The sequence below is a fragment of the Podarcis bocagei genome (genome assembly GCF_964188305.1).
Source record: "Podarcis bocagei genome assembly, chromosome: 13".
In the NCBI taxonomy this organism is placed as follows: domain Eukaryota; kingdom Metazoa; phylum Chordata; class Lepidosauria; order Squamata; family Lacertidae; genus Podarcis; species Podarcis bocagei.
The window spans coordinates 2,782,559-2,803,087 of NC_138138.1; the positions used below are offsets into that span (position 1 = coordinate 2,782,559).

The 20,529-nt window shown below is 43.6% G+C and overlaps 1 protein-coding gene across 1 annotated transcript in view; it reads right to left on the bottom strand.

Annotated features, from left to right (window-relative positions):
• Nucleotides 1-582: 582 nt before the first annotated feature.
• TNS3 (tensin 3) overlaps nucleotides 583-20,529 on the bottom strand; it is an 81,168-nt gene continuing 61,221 nt past the window's right edge. The window contains 11 exon segments of the mRNA XM_081168481.1: nucleotides 583-2,242; nucleotides 3,299-3,325; nucleotides 3,456-3,524; nucleotides 4,185-4,353; nucleotides 4,808-4,885; nucleotides 6,912-6,989; nucleotides 8,098-8,193; nucleotides 10,507-10,638; nucleotides 12,139-12,225; nucleotides 12,656-13,287; nucleotides 15,712-15,871. Coding sequence (XP_081024607.1) covers nucleotides 2,098-2,242; nucleotides 3,299-3,325; nucleotides 3,456-3,524; nucleotides 4,185-4,353; nucleotides 4,808-4,885; nucleotides 6,912-6,989; nucleotides 8,098-8,193; nucleotides 10,507-10,638; nucleotides 12,139-12,225; nucleotides 12,656-13,287; nucleotides 15,712-15,871 — 1,673 coding nt within the window. The 3' untranslated portion in view covers nucleotides 583-2,097.

A 20,529-nucleotide genomic window follows, 5' to 3' on the forward strand; every position in this document is an offset into this window, starting at 1 on the left:
ACCCCTGACCACTGGTCCTGTTAACTAGGGATGATGGGAGTTGTAGTCCCAAAACATCCAGAGGGCAAGTTTGGCCATGCCTGACCCCCCTCCTCTGGGACGCAATGAAAGTGGTTGTCAGAGAAACCTGTATAAAAGAAACAGCATCCCTTAAAAGCAAACCACCTCAGAAATTAACCAACAAGAACGGGATATCACAACCCTCTCAAGACGCTGCAAACAAACAGGAGCCAAAAAAACTCATAGAACAAAAAAGAAGGGAGATTGACATATCTGGTTGGGGGGCTAAACCTAGCTCCTTTAGTGACCGCGAGAATGCTGCTTATGAGGCTTGATTCACTCAACTACCCTGATTCAAAGGCGTATGTGGTTGCATATTCACACATGGATTCCTGTGGCATGGGCTCAAATCAATGGAAAGTTTCCATCTTGCTGGGTCTGTGTGTGAAGGAAGTCGCAAGATGGATCTTAAAGAGGCAGTTGTCACATGTGTTGTCTTCATAAGCAATACATGCACAGGATGTGCCATACTGTCAAAACAGAATCAGACCATCTTCAAAATATGGGTAAGTGCAACAAAAATATTTTTTCCTCTTTATGTTTTATTTATTCCAGATTTTAAAAATAAAAATCAGCTTAAAAACCATCCATACAAATTGGATTTCATAACCATCATTTTAAGTAATAGAAAATAATATGAAAATATTTACTGTAAACGTAAAGGCTGCTTTTAAAGTCAGAATACAAAACTACTTCCTACAGCAAGGCTCAAGCGAAGTCTCCGCTACTGAAGGAATACAGGATACATTAAAAAAAGCATTGCTCCAAGTGGCGCTGCAGCAGAACCCTCATTCAGTTCAGGGCTTGAATGGATCTCCTGCCCAAGTCCTATCATAATGAACGGTGCCTTCAACAGTATGCTCAGAATTAGAATACTGTACAACAGAGAGAGGCCTGCTTAGCGCCACAAGGGTTGAGAAACCTGTGGCACCTCCAGATATCATTGGACTACAACTCCCATCGGCCTGACCATCGGCCTTCCTGGCTTGGACTGATGAGAGTTGCCACACAGGTTCTCCACGCCTGCTATAAATAGTCTGACTACAGCAATATATTATAAATTATACAGAAATGTTCTCTTGTGTGCTTTCCCCCTCCTTTTTATCCTGCAACCATGAAAAGAGTTACATTCCCTACTTAAATTCTTCGTATAAGAAGCAACATGAAAATAACATAACATGCATTGCATTTTTCTTTAACCAATCCCTCCCATTTACCTTCAAATAAATTAAAGGCACCCAGGCTTCTTTTTGCAGTCCAAAAACCCCTCTCTCTCCCTCTGCACCATCCCAAATAAATCTGCACCAATTTCCTCTGAACACAACATTTTTCCATTTAAAGTTTGATTGTTATGTGAAAACAAGGGAAGAGAATGGCCATGGCTATCATCAAATGAAGCTACAACAATTATTTACAGGTGGAAATATATGCTATATCAGCAAATGCATTTCCAAAGCTGAATTTGCTGAGATAACACTAATGCAGAGGTGGGCACTTGCAAAGGAGAACCTGCAATTATAACCCAGACTGTAGCTACCACGTCTTCCCTACAAATGCACCCAGAGGCTGTTCCCTTTGTGATTTCTTTAAGTGTAGTTCTGCCCTTGATTGTGTGTTTCCTAGCAAGAATTCCAGCTAAAAGCAATGTGGCTCCCACCTCCCATTCTACCTGCATGGCAGGGGGTTGGGCTAGATGACTCTCAAGACCCTTCCAACTCTACAATGCTATGATTCTAGCCCAATGTGGCGAAAAATCATGGAAAATACTATTGGCTCCCTTGCTTTAAGTCTTTCTTCCAAAATTTGTTCAGATATGGGCTTTAGGGATCTTGCTGACTTCTAGCTCCCTTCTTTGCTTAACGTTGCACTTGTATGTCAAAACCTGTCAAATGGTCAGGTGATGTTACTGATGGCAGCCTTGTATGTGGAATGTCGTCCTGGGAAACCGCTAGATGCAGGCTGAGTGGCCATAATCTCATAACACTTTGCCTCAGCATCCTTCCTGTGAGTTCGTCTGCAGCACTCAGTTGGAAGCTCTTAGTTCTTCTTCTGGGAACCTATCATGACCTTTGATACGAAGTTTACAATGGCACTGGCAGGCTGCTCTGGATCATTCTCTGCAAACAAGTGGCACACGTTGTCTGCAGCGTCACCTTGTTTCCTTGCAACAAACCCAAACACCCTGTAGAAAGCAAAAGCAAAGGAAATGCGCATGAAAAGAAAGAAGCATCACGCCACAGAGCGAATAATGGAATTATTTTGGAGGCCAGAACAAACTAAGAGAAAGTAGTTTGCAGACTTGCCCCCCACTCCCAACTGTCTTCTGCGACTACAGGAGATGTTAGGTCAGCGCTCACATGCTGTTCACTTCCTCCAACCACTCCTGTGCCCCAAGGGCACCTCTCACAGGGGTAGATCTGATCCAGGGATCTCCAATAGTTAACACCTACCACAGAATCACCATTCTGCCCTAGAGCATTTTAACACCTCAGGACTTCCATTTTAGAAATACTTAGAAATTTAACTGAAGTTGCATATTTAGAGCTGGGGAGTCACTCAAAATGCCCAACCAAACTCCCCACCAAGCAAATGCTACGGGGCCAAACCAAAATTTCCCACATGCATCCAAAGCTAGTTTTGTTGGAGGAGGAAGGAGCCAATATTATTGGTACATCTCTGAAAATGTCACTCATTGTTTAACTACAAGTACCATCTTCTTCAAAATAGTCACAATCCCTTGACCAGCATCTCTTCGTACTTTACCATCTAAGCCCCATTTTGAACATGTCATTGTTGGTCTTCCAAAAGACATGCTTGCCAGACTCTGCTTCACCCAATCCAACAAGACTAGACCATCACTCCTCCTACAACTTTCTTCCTGGGCTACAAATACTAGCAAGTTGCAAATGCCATGATTCCCAATTCCTGCAATGCTCGCTGAATCGGAATGCAGAGGAAAGGGGGATGTTGAGAAGAGAAGCAGACGCCATTTGTATGTCTCTGCTCTTGTCCCACTAAGGGCATCATTTCCAGGACATAAAGATTGTTCCAAAAATTGTAGAAGTGTGGAAGATGCCATGGGTCACATTTGAGACTCCAAATTGCCACCTGATAAGAGTCCCCAAGCCTTGCTCAATAGTCCCGATTTAGAGGATATCTGAAGGAAATGCAGAGTCCTGGACATGCTATAAGCTGTTTGCCAAGGTGGTCGGATAGTAAGATGCATGCTGTTACTTACTTTGCTGAAAGGCTCTCTTTCATCCATCTTGTTGCATACAGAAGAGGCAGGGAGAGGTGGGTGGGGGAGAGAAAAGATTAATATTTCTATTAGTGTTTTTTGTAGTCTCACACAGTATTATGAATGTTGAATTAGGAAAAGCATTTGCCGTCCTTACTTTCTGTCCTGTGGATCCAAAGCACAGAAAATAACAGTGTTGACCGGATAGTGCCTCCTGAAGAAGAGCCTGAGGGAAAGAGAAAATATGACAAAATAGGTTTAAGAAATGTTGTGATAAATTTATGGCTACATAAATTTATGTGCTTACATCTCAGGCACATTCTACCAGGGGGTGGTTTCCTGAGGGGATAGGCAATTGCAAGACAATGTTTGTTGTAAGAACAAAATACATTCTGCAACGGGCATTGCATGATTCTTTTATAAACCTTTAACTGACAGTTGTGAAGGTGCCAATCAGAATAAGGATTGTGGTGCATGAGGATGTTAACCCTTTCTTCTCATGCCGTTAAGGCTGCTATTTCACCTGTGAGGAAGGCTGCTAGTTGCATCAATGGTAATGCCATTGCAATGCAGCGGCAGCTGCTGGGGGATGTGATTTCAACTGAAATCACAGCATAAAAGCTTAAGAAAAACCCTCACTACTGAATAGGTCTTGTTTAGGCCCTTTATCATGGCTGCTGTTCCATGTTAAAAAAAAAGAACCTAACTAGGCATTAAACACGATGTGTACTTTGGAAGCCTGGCAGAAAAACAGCAGGTAAACATTGAAACTAACTAAAATTATCATGAAGCATTCCAATAGGCTCATACGTATTAAAAAAGAAAGAAATTCTTTTGAAACCTCCAACAACCCCCAAACCAAGCACATAGCAGTGCCAGCACTCACTTTCTCTGGTTGTCCGTCAGTGTGATGCCCTGTGCAGAGACTTTGAAATGGACCACAGTAGAGACAGGAGGCGGTTCTTCAGCCAGGGTTAAACTCAGGGCCTTCTGCACTGCCTGATAACCAGTGAGGGACTCCATTTCAACAGAATTCAGGTACCAAACATTGCATGCTGTTCATGCCGTAAAGGAAGAAATACAAGGAAAGAACCATAAAGGTGAGCAGGATCTGTACAGGAAAATCTTACTTTGGTTCTGATGGCAGACATATTGCAAAGAAGACACAGGAACTTCCTTCACACAACGTTTAGGTAGACATTCAGGCTCGTATGTATACAAGCTCACAGAATGCCATGCAGCAGCTATTAGCCTCAAAATTCAGACCCACTGTGCACTAATTAAACTTTTAATTTATTTTTGCCCCACCCCCCTCTCTTAGGAACACAGAGAAGTTTACTATAACATTCACAGGCTACACCAAAATGATGAAAAAATAACTGTTTATATTTCTAGGTTTCTCTTTAAAAGAGCTTAGAACAGTCTGCAGCCTTTAATCACAACTCACTTGGGTGCTTATGTGGCATGCAAAGCCTTCTCATATTGATGCGCCAAGAGCTATTCACTGACCTGCCCCTTGCTTCAGAAGCTCTGCGGCAGAGTTTGCAGCCGTCTGCGGAGAGCTTTCAGGGATCTCCTCCAGGGGGTCTGCAGACAGAAATGGAAACTTGCATCTTCCGTATAAATTGGATTGAGAAGTTAGTCAGATTCTCGGTGTTACATGACACCTTATTGGAGCTATTATAAAGAAAAGCACCCAGCTCCAAAGTACACTCACCCCTTCAGCTACATATGAGAAGGGAGGAGAAAACTCTGGGAACAATTCAAACTCAGTCAAGCATTTTTAAGTCCCAATCATTTCAGTGAGTGCATGATATTTAAAAGTGCTTGACTGTAAATAAAGCAAACAGCCACTTTGCAGCCTCTTGTAGTACAAGGTTGAAAATTCAAGCTTGCTTTTTATATATTTGCTTTGGACGGTTAAAATAGTGTTTATTTAACTGTCAATATATGATAAAGGAACTGAAACTATTCATTTTTAAATACTGTATGCTTTATATGATCACATGATGAAAGAAACTCAGGTTTTTTAATTACAAATCAGCTGGTGCTGGATCTCAAGCAGTGTCTCAAGTCTATACAAGCCAGACCGTATTGTATATGAGATGGCACATAGCTTCCGTGTGCTTCATTATTTTATAAACAATAAAATCATACCAAGTGGCATTAGAACTGCCACGTTTCTTTTGCTCAATTGTCACCTTTAACTTGTTGACAGTTTTCCTAGTAGCACAGTTTGATTAACTATACAGTGGTACCTCGGGTTAAGTACTTAATTCATTCCGGAGGTCCGTTCTTAACCTGAAACTGTTCTTAACCTGAAGCACCACTTTAGCTAATGGGGCCTCCTGCTACCGCCGGAGCACGATTTCTGTTCTCATCCTGAAGCAAAGTTCTTAACCTGAGGTACTATTTCTGGGTTAGCAGAGTCTGTAACCTGAAGCGTATGTAACCTGAAGTGTATGTAACCTGAGGTACCACTGTATTATACCACTGATAGCGAAAAGGCTTGAAGATTTCTGATGTCTGGCTATGATTGTATGTGCTGCAGTTAGCAAGCACATTCGGAGTTCCTTCTTAATTGCTCTGTATCTCCTTTATATAAATTAAAAAGAGCCAAAGAAAGAATTATAAGGACATTTGGGCATGTGATTAAAAACATTTCCTGAAAAATATGTTTCCAAAATGTTTCTATCTTTGAACAGTCCAAGCACCTCTTATGTCTGTGTGTCCCAAGACTGGTGGCACACTCTGTCCAGCAGAGAAGAGAGCTATTAGGTTTTAGGTAAGATAGCTTCCTAGGGGTATGATAGCAGCCCAAAGAGATTTTTAACAAGCCCCATTCTCTTGGAAGAAATTGACTTACAAAGTATTCCTTTTCCAAATTTCCTCTTCTATTTCTATGTCCCGATTAGATTCCCACAATTTGAGATTCTGCTGAGAAGTAAACTGAATATCCAAGAATAAATTTATTATTCAATTAATATACATTTCAGACTATGGCCACGTCACTTCAACTTCAAACTTATCTTAGAGGACAGATTAGTAAACTGACAGGAACTTGAGCGAAATAAGCAAAGGACTTAAAGCATGACTGTACTTACTCAGGAAGCCCCCCCCCCCCACTTTAGCTGGTCTAAAAGCGGCATTTAAACCCCAGATATTCAATGGTTGGGCAGCTCACAGCTCCATGCTTCGCTGGACCACAGATCAAGGAATGTGTGGAAGACACTTGTAGCCTTGCCAGTGCAAAGCACTCTAAGGGGAGAGTTTAACACCTATGGAGGCCAAAGTTCTCTGTTCACAACTAGATCAGGCTCACCCACTGCTCCTCTCCTTTTTTCTTTCTCTTACTGTAGTGAAAGGCTACACTCGCTCTTCTGTTCTCATAATTAAAAGTGTGTTTGCTGTATGATTTGCTGCCCACTTGCTCTCTGAAGGAGCCTCCATAAATAAACCAGCCTTTCTCTATTCCTCCGGTGTGTCCATAATAGTTCCTAGTCCTCTCTGAGCTGTGTGTTGAATACGTGAGTGTGCTGGACATGCATATTGGTTCAGACGTTTACACGAGACCTGGATTAGGCACAGCCTGTTCCTCTTTTAATGGGAATACCTTGGTCTGGGATGAGCAGCTTGCAGGGCAGGGCCAGAGGAGTAATTGAATGCTGATACACCAAGGCTGTCAAACTCCCTGTGGTTAAAACAAAGGAAGGCATCAAGTTAACTTCCGGCTTGTGTAACAAGTTTCTTATTTTGTTCTTACGTCCTGCATCTTAAGCCAGCAGCTATCCTTTCTCAACAGGCTTCTCTCTGTGGCAGCACAGAACTGGATTGCACTGGATAACTTATCTGTTGAAACTTACCTCTATCTGATCTTCTCGCGGGCCTCTCAATTCAGCAAACTAACCCAGGATTCACTTGCTAGATCACTCTTTAAACACTTCCATGCATACAGAGTTCTCATCTACTTGAATTTCCAACATGGCATACCAAGTATGAAAAATATTGACTATCTCACGTAGAAGCAGCGGTGGAAGGAGGCCATGAAATGCTAGTGTCTCAACTTGTAGTTTCTGTATACAGTGGTACCTCGCAAGACGAATGTCTCGCAAGACGAAAAACGCGCAAGACGAAAGAGTTTTCCGTTTTTGAATCGTTCCGCAAGACGAATTTCCCTATGGGCTTGCTTTGCAAGACGAAACGTCTTGCGAGTTCGTTTCCTTTTTCTTAAAGCTGCTAAGCCGCTAATAGGGTTGCTTTGCAAGACGAAAAAACCGCAAGACGAAGAGACTCGCGGAACGGATTAATTTCGTCTTGCGAGGCACCACTGTATATGCCAGGACTCAGCAGCCCTTATTTAGCCTGACCTGAAAAGACTTTGTACGAGTCTTTGGTTTAAAGTGGCATCACATATCTGGCCCCCTAAGTTGAATTCCGGCTTGCATTTCTTCTCTGGGAATCTCTACATTACTAGGGAAAGTGAAGGAGGACCAAGTAGAGCAGCTGCAACACTTCTGCAGAGGGCAGAGTGAGGTGCACAGAGAGACGGAGAGCTCCATTCCTGGGAGGAGCTGCCTACTTTCCAGTGGTGCTTCCTTCTGCCAAGGCATCAGTGTGAGATGGAGGAGAAAAGGAGAAGTGTAATAAAACTTTTTTTTTAAAAAAAAACAACACTGAAAAAGGGGAGGCAAGGCCTTAAATGGTATTCAAAAGCAGGAATTTAAAAATTGCCCAAGTTTCATTCATCACCTTCCTAAAGCCCACCACTTATGAACCATAGATAGATAAAATATCCTTACCAAAATATGGCTCATTGAGGCATCCTTTCAACCTCACTCCCTTATGGGTGCACTCAATCAGGAAGTGCCTGACAAGTTCATTAGACAGATCTCCAACTGCGGCATAAAACAACAGAAAACAATGTCATTAGACCAAATGAAGGAATGTGAAGGAATGGCATCACCTACAAGTACAATGGTACCTTGGTTCTCGAATGTAATCCGTTCTGGGAGTCTCTTCGACTCCCGAAACTGTTCAAAAACCAAGGTGCGGCTTCCAACTAGCTGCAATTGTTCGGCTTCTGAAAAACATTCGCAAACCGGAACACTAACTTCCGGGTTTGCGACATTTGGGAGCCGATTTGTTCAACAACTAAGCAGTTCGAGAACCAAGGTACTACTGTACATGCCTTGGAGCTGACTGCCTAGTCACAGTACACAAGAAAAGGACTGTACACATGAGGACCATAGCACACGGATCGTGCTGTTGGTTCATCTGCATTTGCAGTGAAGGGGAAACGTATATCATATCAGCAACGGAGAGCAACGCTTGATGGAGAAGCAGACAACATCCAGAGAAGCCACTGATGACCACACAAATCACTAGTGGCTGCAGTAGCAGTCCTTGAGGTCTCAAATTTCAGCAGTGCCCCGTGTGACACCAAAATTTGCCCCCCCCCCACATAATAGTTATGGTGCCCCCTGTGGCTTGGTACCCAGTGTGACTGTATGGGTCACGCTCCCCTAAATCCATCTTGGGTGGCTGCTTGGAATACACCAATAGTTTTATTTTATTTATTTATTACTTTATTTACTTCGGGGTGCAATGAAAAACTTCCATGTACAGTGGTACCTCGCAAGACGAATGCCTCGCAAGACGGAAAACTCGCAAAACGAAAGGGTTTTTGGTTTTTTGAGTTGCTTCGCAAGACGATTTTCCCTATGGGCTTGCTTCGCAAGATGAAAATGTCTTGCAAGTTTGTTTCCTTTTTCTTAAAACCGTTAATACAGTTGCGACTTGACTTCGAGGAGCAACTCATAGAACGCGGTGTGGTAGCCTTTTTTGAGGTTTTTGAAGACTTTGGTGATTTTTGAAGCTTTTCCAAAACTTTCCCGACACCGTGCTTTGCAAGATGAAAAAAACTGCAAGAAGAAAAAACTCGCGGAACGAATTAATTTCGTCTTGCGAGGCACCACTGTAATCCAAAAGGCACACAACTGTATTATTTGCAACACTGAAAGAAAAGCTGGAAACGCCTCTCAAATGTATCCAACTGGGGCACTAAAATACCTTTGGCCGCCTCTGCCTGGATATAGAGGGGTGGGAGCAGTACAGTTCTCAAATAGCTAAGCAGCTAATACAAACAAGAGGAAACTGATCTAATTTGATCCAACTACTAGACTTCCTAAGAGTAAGCAAGTAGCACTGGAACACCCCAGAATCTCCACTGATGAAACTTGTGAAGGAAAGACACAGAACACACAATTTAATTGGTACATAGCAAGAAAACACAATCCTCAAATTGTGCATGGCAGTTTGCATTCTACTGCTGAAATATTACATGGTGTAAGGAACATAAAATGGAACACTTGCAGTTTCATTTCCACTGCTCATTCACAAAATATTACTTCGATGGATTTTAGCTCAATGAAGAATAGTTTGTTGAGTATAAAATATTTTAAAAACCAACCATGTCTCTTCTAGGAAGGCATACTGATTTGCAGCACAATCCGATTCATGTCTGCTCCGAAGTAAGCCTCACTGAGTTCCATATGGTTTACTCCCAGGTAAATTGTATAGGATTGCAGCCCGACGCTGCATGCCATTTTCCTTTTCCCTCAGCAAGACTGGCATGCTATGTGGCAAAGCACAAGGATTTGAGAGGGCTCCTTATTGCTCTGCTACCTTTGTCAAGGGCTTTCTGAGCTACTGTTTCAAACCTGCTCTGGGTTCTTTCCTCCCTATTTCCTCCAAGGAATTGCATTACTGCCTCCAGATAAAGATAGAATTCCTATGCAATGGAATCTGACTCTTTCCAGGGTCCCTAACAATTAGGGAGGCAATACTTCAGCCAGGCTTGTAAACAGCTTCTGAGCTCCAGGCAATCAAGTTGGTAAGTTTTAGTATTTTAAGCCACAAATAACTGATCGTGTGTGTGTGTATCTGTGGCGGTGGTGCAGTTGGGAGGCTTGTTTCATTTTTCTTTTTAGTTGCGCAGACTTATTTTCAAAGTTGCACTAAATAATGGAGAACTTGCCAATTGCCAGCATCTGCTAAAAACAAATGCCAAACACTAACGGAAGAACAGCGATGGGGCAATCTCAAAAATGTACCTCTTACGTTAGAATGCAAAGGGCAAAGGATTTTTTTTTTCAACTTTGGAGGTATAGACCCCTTTCCTTAAACTGGAGAGAGAAAACATATCACACCTTTCTTGTTCAGCTGCAACACTGAAGGAGGAGGTATAGCCACTTTCATGGCAAGGCCATAGGCTCCCCTGAAAGAGTGGCTGTCCCGGACAATGAAGGATCCAGGCTCCTTGTCCTTCAGGACAGCAATGGCTGCATGAGGTAAGAAAAAAGAAAGAGAAAAGAGTGAGGGAGCGAGTTGCTTTTAGGCAAGTAACAAACAAACGTAGCTGGTAATCCGACAGGAAAGTGCTATAAAACTCCTCTCCTAAAACAAGGCAAACCAAGTTTAAAAGGAGTACCTCATTTTTGTTTGACTGGGTCTATCTATGGAAGCCTTACTCACACCCCTTAGCGTGTCACACCATGGATGGTCTCAGTTCCTTATTCTCTGAAGTCAGTCTAGTCTCCCGGGAGGACCCCCTCACATTGGTGGATGCCCAGCCATTGGCTAACCTGGAAATGGCACGTAGGTATTTAATTTTCCCACAATACCCCAGAGTGATGCTGCATAAAAGATATTATGGGAAATTTAATTGACCACCCACAGACTGCCAGGTGAAGCGGTCAAAAGTACCAGAAATGAGCACACACACTTCTCAGTCACTTCTGAGTTCCAGAAGAACCTACTCACTTGTCAGGCAGAAGTATTAGGTCTGTAGGGATATTGATGATAAACTGGAGTTAGCTGGAACCACAATTTGCCAAGCTACTTGCAAGCACCATTGCAAACTCTGATTTGAAACCAAGCATGGTTAGCCCTCAAAGGGTGAGGAAAAAGAAGAAGAAAAACCTATGGGGTGCTTTTACAATATCTTAACCATGGTTGGGATAGTAAAACCTTCTGTCTGTACCTGGCTAAAGCAGCAGAAGACTGAGAGAAGCAATAGAAAACTGTTTGGTCCAAAAGCCAGTTATTCAACCTTTACAACCTTCCCTGTAACAATATTTGATCTCTAGGAACTAGCAATACTTCGCTGCCCAGAGTCAATTTCCCCAGAACCATCTGCATCCGCCCCCAAAGGAGAAACCACCTTTTGTCTGTTAATTGTACAGTACTTAATGTTCAGCTTTTGGGTTTCTGAATCCAAAGCAAACAAGCAGGTGTGTTCTCTGATAATCTTTTCTACTCTGTGATCTTGCTACACCTGCAGCAACTGGCAGTTTCAGAAAACCTATATTAAAACAGATTTATTGTTTGCCAGCAGGCAGTGTAAATTGGACAAAGTTCATCGAGGATCTGTAGAAGTGTTAGAGGACACCAACTTTGCCCCCCCTCCACGCGTGTTTTAAACAGATAACTTTCCCCTAACACTTGCTTTTTGACTTTTCTATATGACCAAAGATATAGCTGGTACTGTGAATAATCATATGCGATCTAAGACGAAGGGGGCGGAGGAAGAGAGAGAGTGCTCCTGAAGAGCAATCACATGCTCCCTGCATTCTTAAAATATACCTCTTCCGGCCTACTGATAGTCCCCACTAGAAGCTGGGCGTTTTTTTCTCTTTGGGAGTGAAAACTGAAAAGGAACCCTGTGCAACTCACCCTGCAGCTCCAAGTTAGAATGAATCAAAAGTATTTGTAAGTAAATACAAAGAGCTATTAAGCTACCTCCTTGTGGAAGGTGTTTAACTTGGCATGACTTGACAAACCTTGCTCTCTTGAAATCTCCGGTTTGTACCAGAACTTGGAGGTGTCTTGGACAAACTTCACAGTCACCTGCTTGTCAGCTGGATTTTCTATGGGGTAAAAAAGAAGTAAGCCCAAGAGAAGTGAAAGGCGGCAGCAGCACACTATGGCTGTCCTAACATAAAGCAGCATCTGAGGAGCTGGCTGTAGTCTAAACATGCAGCAGAAGACCATGCCCAAGTGGCAGAATGTGCTGTGCCACTTCAAAGCATGGGAGGCAAAGTCCTGAGCCAGAACCTCTCCCTCTGATCCTCTGGCCTTCTATCTGCAGACAAATTTCTTTTTCACATGAGGGGAGCGTTCCAAACCTAGACTGGAGTAGCGCAATTCACGACACCACCTCATTTGCGAATCCTGTGGGTGCCAACACTACCCAGAGCTGGAGACCCATGTTTGGAAAACCCTGACCCGGCCCAAGGCTCATTTTCAGATTAACACAGTTATTCTTCTGGAATTCATTCTGATGAGCACAGAGCATACCTGGCAACGGTGAAGTGTTTAAAACTTTAGAGAAATCTGGGAGAACATTTGGAAATGGAATGCTGATGGTGCTTCCACTGTGTGGGCTGGAGAAGCCACTCGAAGATGGTGAGACAGAGCTGAAAGAACGTTCTCCCTCCGATGTCCTCTTCTTCTCTGGAAGAGGGGGCTGAGGGTGCATGCTCATTCCATGATTTTGTTGATTTGCACTGCTTTGGCTGTTGTGTCCAAAAGTTGTTGCAAGAAGACGGTGTGGCAAAATGTCACTGTCCCCTGGAGATTTCTGAGTTTGGGGAGACACGTTATTGGCATTTGATGCAAAAGCAGGTTGTATTTCCGCCAGTGGCTGGCAGCTGTTGGCACTGATCCCTCCGTAAGTGAGGAATGTTTGGGTGCTGGTATTTGCCCCAGGTTCCTGCTGCTGCCCCAATGGCAAACTTTCCTGGCAGTTAAATGACCCAGCTTGAAGTCCCTTGATCTGGAAGTGAGACAAGTGTGAGCAATCTTGAACAGGAACAGAAAACTCTGGAGATGTGAGATAATTTCCCGTAAACTTGTTGTCGTTTATTCCAGAAAACTGGGATGTTGAGGAGGATTGAGAACTGTTTTGCTGCCAAACTTGTTCAGTTGGACTGTTTGAAAAAGTGAAAACAATGTGAAACAACAATCAAACCATTTCAAAAATGCACTTTAAAACATTTGAATATGCAGCGCTGCGTTTTAGTTTGTGGTACAATGGCTATACCTCACATTATGTGGCAGCACACTCAAGTTTGCTACTGAATATACACTCAAAAGTGTTCTGTATTCAGTTCGATCCCTGACAAACGTAACTTCTATTTGCCATGTTCACTAATACACTCAAAGACTTAAAAACATAATGTGAGAGATGTTAAGTTGCTTGAAAAGACTGCAACCTTGGGCACATTCTAGGGAATTTTCATTTCAAGAACACCAGCACAGTCTGCAGTGGCCACATAATCATCCATTTTGTGGTCACTTAAAGAGGCAACTTGACTCAGTTTTCCCTACCAACTCTGCCACCTACACAAACCAAGTTTTTTTGGCAGGGTTGGGGGACCTCCTTATTTGGCTTGAGAGACCTTTTTGGTTCAGTCACATTCATCATGTTTTGGGACAGGTCAGGGCAGCGCTTGACGGAATAGGCTGGTTGTTGGGCGCTTCAAAAGCACTGTGCAAAGTGCAACGCCTCCCAAATGGAAGGGGTTTTCCAAACACCTTTGGCAAGAAAAGAATGCTTCATTCTTAAAAGGACCTCCCCCCCCCCCATGCAGTAGTCTGCATTCAGAATGCTTCCCCCAGTGCTTTCCTTGCACAGAGGAAAATGCTCCCATTTTAGGTGCCTTTCCCCCTCTGCGGAGATTTCAAAGGGGCTCCCTCCAACCAACCACTGGCTGCATCTTCAAAGAAGGTTGCTGAAGACTGATGGCTTTATACATTGAGAACTGAAGGGCAGAAAATAAGAGGCGGGACGCATAACATGGATTGAATTTGGGCCACATTTGACTGAAAGGGGGAATGAACAGTGAAGGCAACCAGCCTGAATCAGTGCCATAGGAAAGACACACCCGGCCCTTCATGTGAGCTCTCCTGACCCCACCCAAACCTAGGCCCCACAATTTCAAACAGGTGAGGTTAGCCTCAAAGATGCTCCACATCTGGCTAAGGATGGCACAGCTCCTAGCAGCTGGCCTTTGGAAACACTCGACACCTTTGAAGGTGCCACATTCTTCTCCTTTAACTCCTGCACTTTCCTGTCAAATGCGACCAATTGACCTTTTTAAGGGTTATTTTAATCTATGAAGTCCATAACACCTTCTGGCACGGCAAGGCCAATCTATGGACAGGCAAAAGAAATCTTGCTCAGCTGTGAATACTCCTGTCCTGCAACCACGGTACTCTGGGCCTGCACCACAAGTCTAAAGAGCCTAGAAAGGGCCCTCTCAGGGTCCTTGTTTGTGCGCCTCCCACTGTCCAGTGGAGCTGCAGAAGATGCTCCCTGACCGCAGCACTGCACATCCTGGAGACTGAGCTTTCTCAATGTAAACTAACTTTGGGAAGAGCTCCCTATTCAGTTGAAAGGTGCAGCTGCAGGAAAACCTTTTGGGTCTGTAGGGCTGCAACAAACAGGATCCAGACAGGATGGAACTACCTCAGGAAGACAGGAAGTTATCTAAACTGCCTCATCTATTCCTCCTTCTATCTGCCTCTCCCATGTCTTCCTTCCTGTCCGCTCGCTGGTCCCTCTGAACCGAGATGTTTAGGCTGCAAGCGCTGCAGAGTAAGGACTTGCTTTGTGCTCAAGTTACTGCAAAAAGTGTTGTGTATATTATGCAGCTATATAAATAATGATGGCAGCTTCCCATTTAACATTTAGAGGCACTGAAGCTATCAGCTTAAACATTTACCAGCAAGTTAATTGTGGCAGAAAAGATTGTGGGAGCAAATTAAAGGAAACAGACAACTAGAGTGTTTCCATATTGCCAGGATTCAAGCTTAGCTTGTTTTTCCTCATCCATCTCAACACTGCATCCAAACAGTGGCCCAGGAAATGCATGGCAAAATCCGGCGAGAAGGGATCTGATCTACACTCTCCAGACTAATGTGACGATTTGAATGTACTTCTCCTTCAGACTGAACACTTCTTTGACTTCTGTGATACAGTTCTCAACTCAATGAAGTAAGTGTTTAAATACTTACTTTATAATAAAATGTATACAAATATGTATGTAAATGCAAACTGCCATGCAGATTTTTTTAAAAGTCAGATTAATGTGGCAATAGAATGCGACAGATTTATTAATAAATGTGAAATTGACATGGACCAGAAACAGAATAATCTGTTCTTCCTGACTTTCAAACCAAGTATCAAAAATGACCATTAAGCACTCAGAAAGGTTGCCTCAGGGTTACGCCTCAAGGTGACACAATTCAGGGTTGGGTCTATAAACTGTTTAAGGAATTCTTCCTGGAATCAGATTCCTCTACATCCAAATGAGGTGGCTGAAAATTAAGAGACGCAGAAGTTGTCTTACCTGTCTCCTTGCTGGGCAGGGCGATGACATGGGACTGAGCACACAGCTGCAAAAGGCTGCCGGCAGGAAGGATCCGTCCGCAACAAAGCAGGATTTGGGCCTGCGGGGCTTTCAGGCTTCACAGTGGAATGACTGAGGCCTTCCACGTAACTCTGGGGTTCTGAAGAAGTGAAAAGAAGGAAATGGATGTTATGGTCCATAAACCTGCAATGGCCACCAGTCTAGTTATGCATATTAGTAGAAATGGAATGTGCTGCAGCCAAAAGGGGGGAAGAGGAGGAAATCGGGGTCACACCTGCAGGCTCACCCCCACCTCCACCTCAACAAGGTGTTATTTGTGCAGGAGCTGTTGCGCAGGCACTCAAACGTATGTGTTTAGGTCCCCTACATGAAACCTAGGAAGGTTCATGAAGAGAAGGGAATGCATGGCAGCTCCTGAGAAGGTATCATCTTAGACACAAGTTGCTCAGAGGCAGAAGGTGCCATCATCCCTCTTCCCTTGCATGGATCCACTTCTTCACAAGGTCAGTATCATTCTGCTGCACAATCCTGCTATCCAGGATACGAAGCAAACAATATATGGCCACTTCAGCTAGAAATAAAATAAACTAAACAATAGTTGCAGTGCATTTGTTACCTTTTGCCTAAGCAAAAGAACAAATGAAGATGTGAGTGAAGAGAAATGAATGTATTGTATCCCACTTGGGCCTAGAAACTAAAGGTGTTGAGTTCTTTACTGACTTCTTCCCAAGGTAGATTCACACACACAAATTTCATCACTCAACTGAACAGCCATCATAGAACAACTTTTACTTCCTCCTTATTTTTACTGAATTTTAACGGAAGAGGCTACAGAAAAATGAAACAAGAGGAAACTTGTTTGTTTTTCTAAAGGAAACAATTGCTAATAGGATGTAGGTATGCAATCTACTAAATCAACAACAAAACACACCAAGAGGAAAATGGCGTGTGGTCTAACGCTTAAGTGCAAAGGAGGAGGATAGGGAAATAACCAGAACTAAACAGAGTATCTGTACTTAATGCTTAAATGTTCAGTTATATTTGAAATGGAGGAAGATGGGGAGAAAGCCTGATCAACTTGGTCTTGCCTCCATTATTTCATTGCCCGCACATTCAAGACTTCTAAGCAGCCTGGCCAGATCACTGATCACCTGTTGCTACTGACATCATGCTCCCCAATTTTAGCCTGACACTTCCTTTTTTAATTCCTGAAAGAGACCTGTCTCCTGGACTTTCCAGCTATACATCATTTTTTAAAAAAAATACAGTTAAAAGCTAAATCCATGCCACTTTTTCACTTGAAAGCAAGGCAAGATACCCAAAGAAACATCATCTGTGCACCAGACTCTCTCTCAGCACTCTTTAAATTTTTAACTTGGCTGAGATCACATTAAACACAGAACTCTTAGCTACTCTAGTAGTAGCAGTAATAATAATAATAATAATAATAATAATAATAATAATAATAATAATAATAATAATTTGTTACTGGGTTGCCCCAGCCACTCCGGGCAGCTGCCCTGGACACAGAATTGACCTGTGTCTCCAAAAGCAGCTGTGAGTACCAAACTTCCCCAAGGCTGTGCGCCTGGTTTTTCAGGGGCAGTTACCCCACAAACAGTCTTGTTGGGGTTATGTCTTGTCGGGTTCAACCTCATTCTGTTGGCCACCATCAAAACAAAGCTGGAGAATAGGGACTGATTAAAATGGTCCCTCCTCTTCCCATCCTTATCTACAAATTCTTCAGACATAGTTGAGGGACTACATACTGATTTCTGCCACAATTTTACTTGGCTGGTAGCAGACAGAAGAGGTGCCAAGACCACACCATCCCGGGGGCCCTGGCAGGTTTACTACAAGCTCTTTCCTGGTCTCTAATTTGCACAGATAGGTCTCTGATCACATACTTTAAATACCGCTGAGTATACAAATGTGCATCACTGTCCCGCATCATGTATAGCCTGTGGCTCACAAAACATAGCCCAGTGTCACATACAGGCCCTCCCTAGAGTTCACACATTAAGAGGCACCAGAACAAACCTTACTACTCCAAAGAGGCATGTGTAAACAAAGACTGAATACAACAATACAGTGGTACCTCGATTTTTGAAAGTAATCTGTTCTGGAAGAAAGTTCAAGTTCTGCAACATTCAAAAACCGAAAACTCAATACAGAAGCTGTGTGGCATGTTCCAACTTTCGAGGTGTGTTCAAAAACCGAAGCATTTTCTTCTGGGTTTACAGCGTTCCAAAACCAAAATGTTCATCAGCAGACATGTTCAAAAGCCAAGGTACCACTGTACATTTGTTTTTATCTTCAAATAAAGCAAAGATAGAAAGTGCTTGGTGGGTTGTGTTGGTACAGCGTTACCGCTGCTGGTACTACTGTCTCTAGAGCAGAAACATTTTCTTGTCTTGCAGAGATTTTGTGTCCCAAAATTTGGCACCTAAACACATTCTGAAATCATTCTAAGTAAGCACTGGTCCTTGTTTTTGTAATCACACAGGTTGTTCTGAGTTGCTCAGAGTGGTTTGTATATATGGCTCTCCAGTAGTCTCCTGTCCAGGCATCACGGGGCCAGATCCACTTCTGGAGAGTCATCAGCATTCAGAACATCCACTGGGTGTAGTCTGGAAGTTGTATCTCCAGCATGGCCCACAGATCAAATTTCCTTTCATGGCAGAAAGAAACCTCTCTACGTGTGCCATGACTCCTACAAAGAAACAGCCTCTTGGTGTGTCTGTGTAGGGAATAACGGAGCCCTTGACCATCTACTTGCAGATGTTTTGAACCGCAGCTCCCTGACCATGGGCCACACTCCCTGGGGCAGATGAAAGCTGTGGTCTGAAACATCAGGAGGTCCCAGCTTAGGGATGACTGAATTACAGTCTGCGCAACAAGACTCAGGAACCAAACTGGTCATTCTACTCCACTCTTTCCCCCCAGACTGTCTCTAAAATGGTATATGAACACTGCACACGATAACCACGTATTTATTTATTTTTTAAAAATAAATTCACCCGCATTCCCATGTTTTTTAACCCTACACTTAGGACCCAGCAGATGAAAAACAACACTCCCCCCCCCAATCCCCTGCATTGGGGGGGGGGGAGCATTAGAAATGTTAGCTCTCAGGAACTTACTTCTTTCTGGGGCTTTAAGTACCAGCTGTTATATTATTTATTTTAAAAAGAATGATTTTGTGATTTGTAATTACTAATATGCCGCAATTCAATTTGTGGATACGTTCTTAAATTGAGCCTTGAAAGCCCTTCAGATGTTCACAATGAAGCTGCAATAGCTCCATCAGCAATTTTGGGAGGCTCCCAAAAGTTTAGCTGATTTGGGTTATGTGGTGGAATGGCAGAAATTCTTAGATGATAGCAACTTGCATACTGCTGGTTAGGACACAAAGGAGATAAATGGGGTGAGGGATAATTCTGCCAAAACAGCTATGTTAATTAGGGATCAAACGAAACCGGAGGTGGGGAGAGACCCTCCTGGCCACACTGGGACGTCAGGGGTGACATTCACACTAGTGCCAGCTTATGAGCAAAACTAGGAGTGCTCTACTTTTATTTTCAAATGAGGCAAAGATGTCTTTCGTTTGACTAGGGACAAAACAAAGTGAGGATGTATTTTTAATCATACGCCACCAGACAGATACAAGTCTCTTTGTGCACTCATCCTGGCTTATTCTGAAATATCTGGAAGCAATTACAAGTACAGCCATACATTGGAAGCCAAACGGAATCCGTTCTGGAAGTCCATTTGACTTCCAAAAAGTTCGGAAACCAAGACGCAGCTTCCGATTGGCTGCAGGAACCTTCTGCAGCCAATTCCGGTAGCCGCGGAAGCCCCATCGGATGTTCGGGTTCCAAAGAACGTTTGCAAACAGGAACCCTCTTATCATCACTCCTGAGCAACTTTGGCCCAGTTCTCACTGGTAATAGACTTGTCTGGGTTGAACCACTGTAAGAAGGGGCAGTGAATGTGGTACCCCACAGGTAGGACTAAAACTCCCATCAGAAACATAAAAAGAACTCGTAGAGGAGACAGACGTGCACCTAGGCTCCTCTGCGCCCTTGGCAAGGAGATGTATCTGTGCCTCCCACCACGTCCAGACACAAAAAAGAGACATAATTCAGTCTTCACAAGCAACTCTTAAACTGGGTGTTTCACAACACCGTCCTATAAATGTCTATTCAAAAGTAAATCCCACTGAGTTCAACGGGGCTTAGTCCTGGGAAAGTGGGTACACAGGACTGCAGCCTAAGTCTGGAAAGCCAGAGGCAAGAACTTCTGACAATACCTTGCTTGGCTTTTCCTTACTTCTGAGGAGGCACCAGCAGAAAGGCACTAACTTGGAGGTAGCTCCCCAGTGCACACTTTACTCAGACGTAAGCTGGCTGGAAAGAAGCCAGCAGTGCCAGCACAGAGGCTGGCTGGGGAAGGGGGTCCGCAGGGCTGCTGTGAGGGCCCACTCATTCCTCCAAAAGAGGTGCAAATTTTGTGCCCTCTAGGTAAGCCTCTGAGGAGAGAAGCAAGAGTCATCTGGGCAGTGGGCAAAGTAGATATTTGCTTGTTAGCACAAATGGTATTCTTCAGAAGTGACACTGAGCACCATCTCAGCAGTTATGCACTTTTAATCTGTGAGAATTTAGCAACTCTCCCACCGGTTGATGGTGCCCCCTGAGATGAGCAGGTAAAGGTAAAGGGACCCCTGACCATTAGGTCCAGTCATGGCCGACTCTGGGGTTGCGGCGCTCATCTCGCTTTACAGGCCATGGGAGCCGG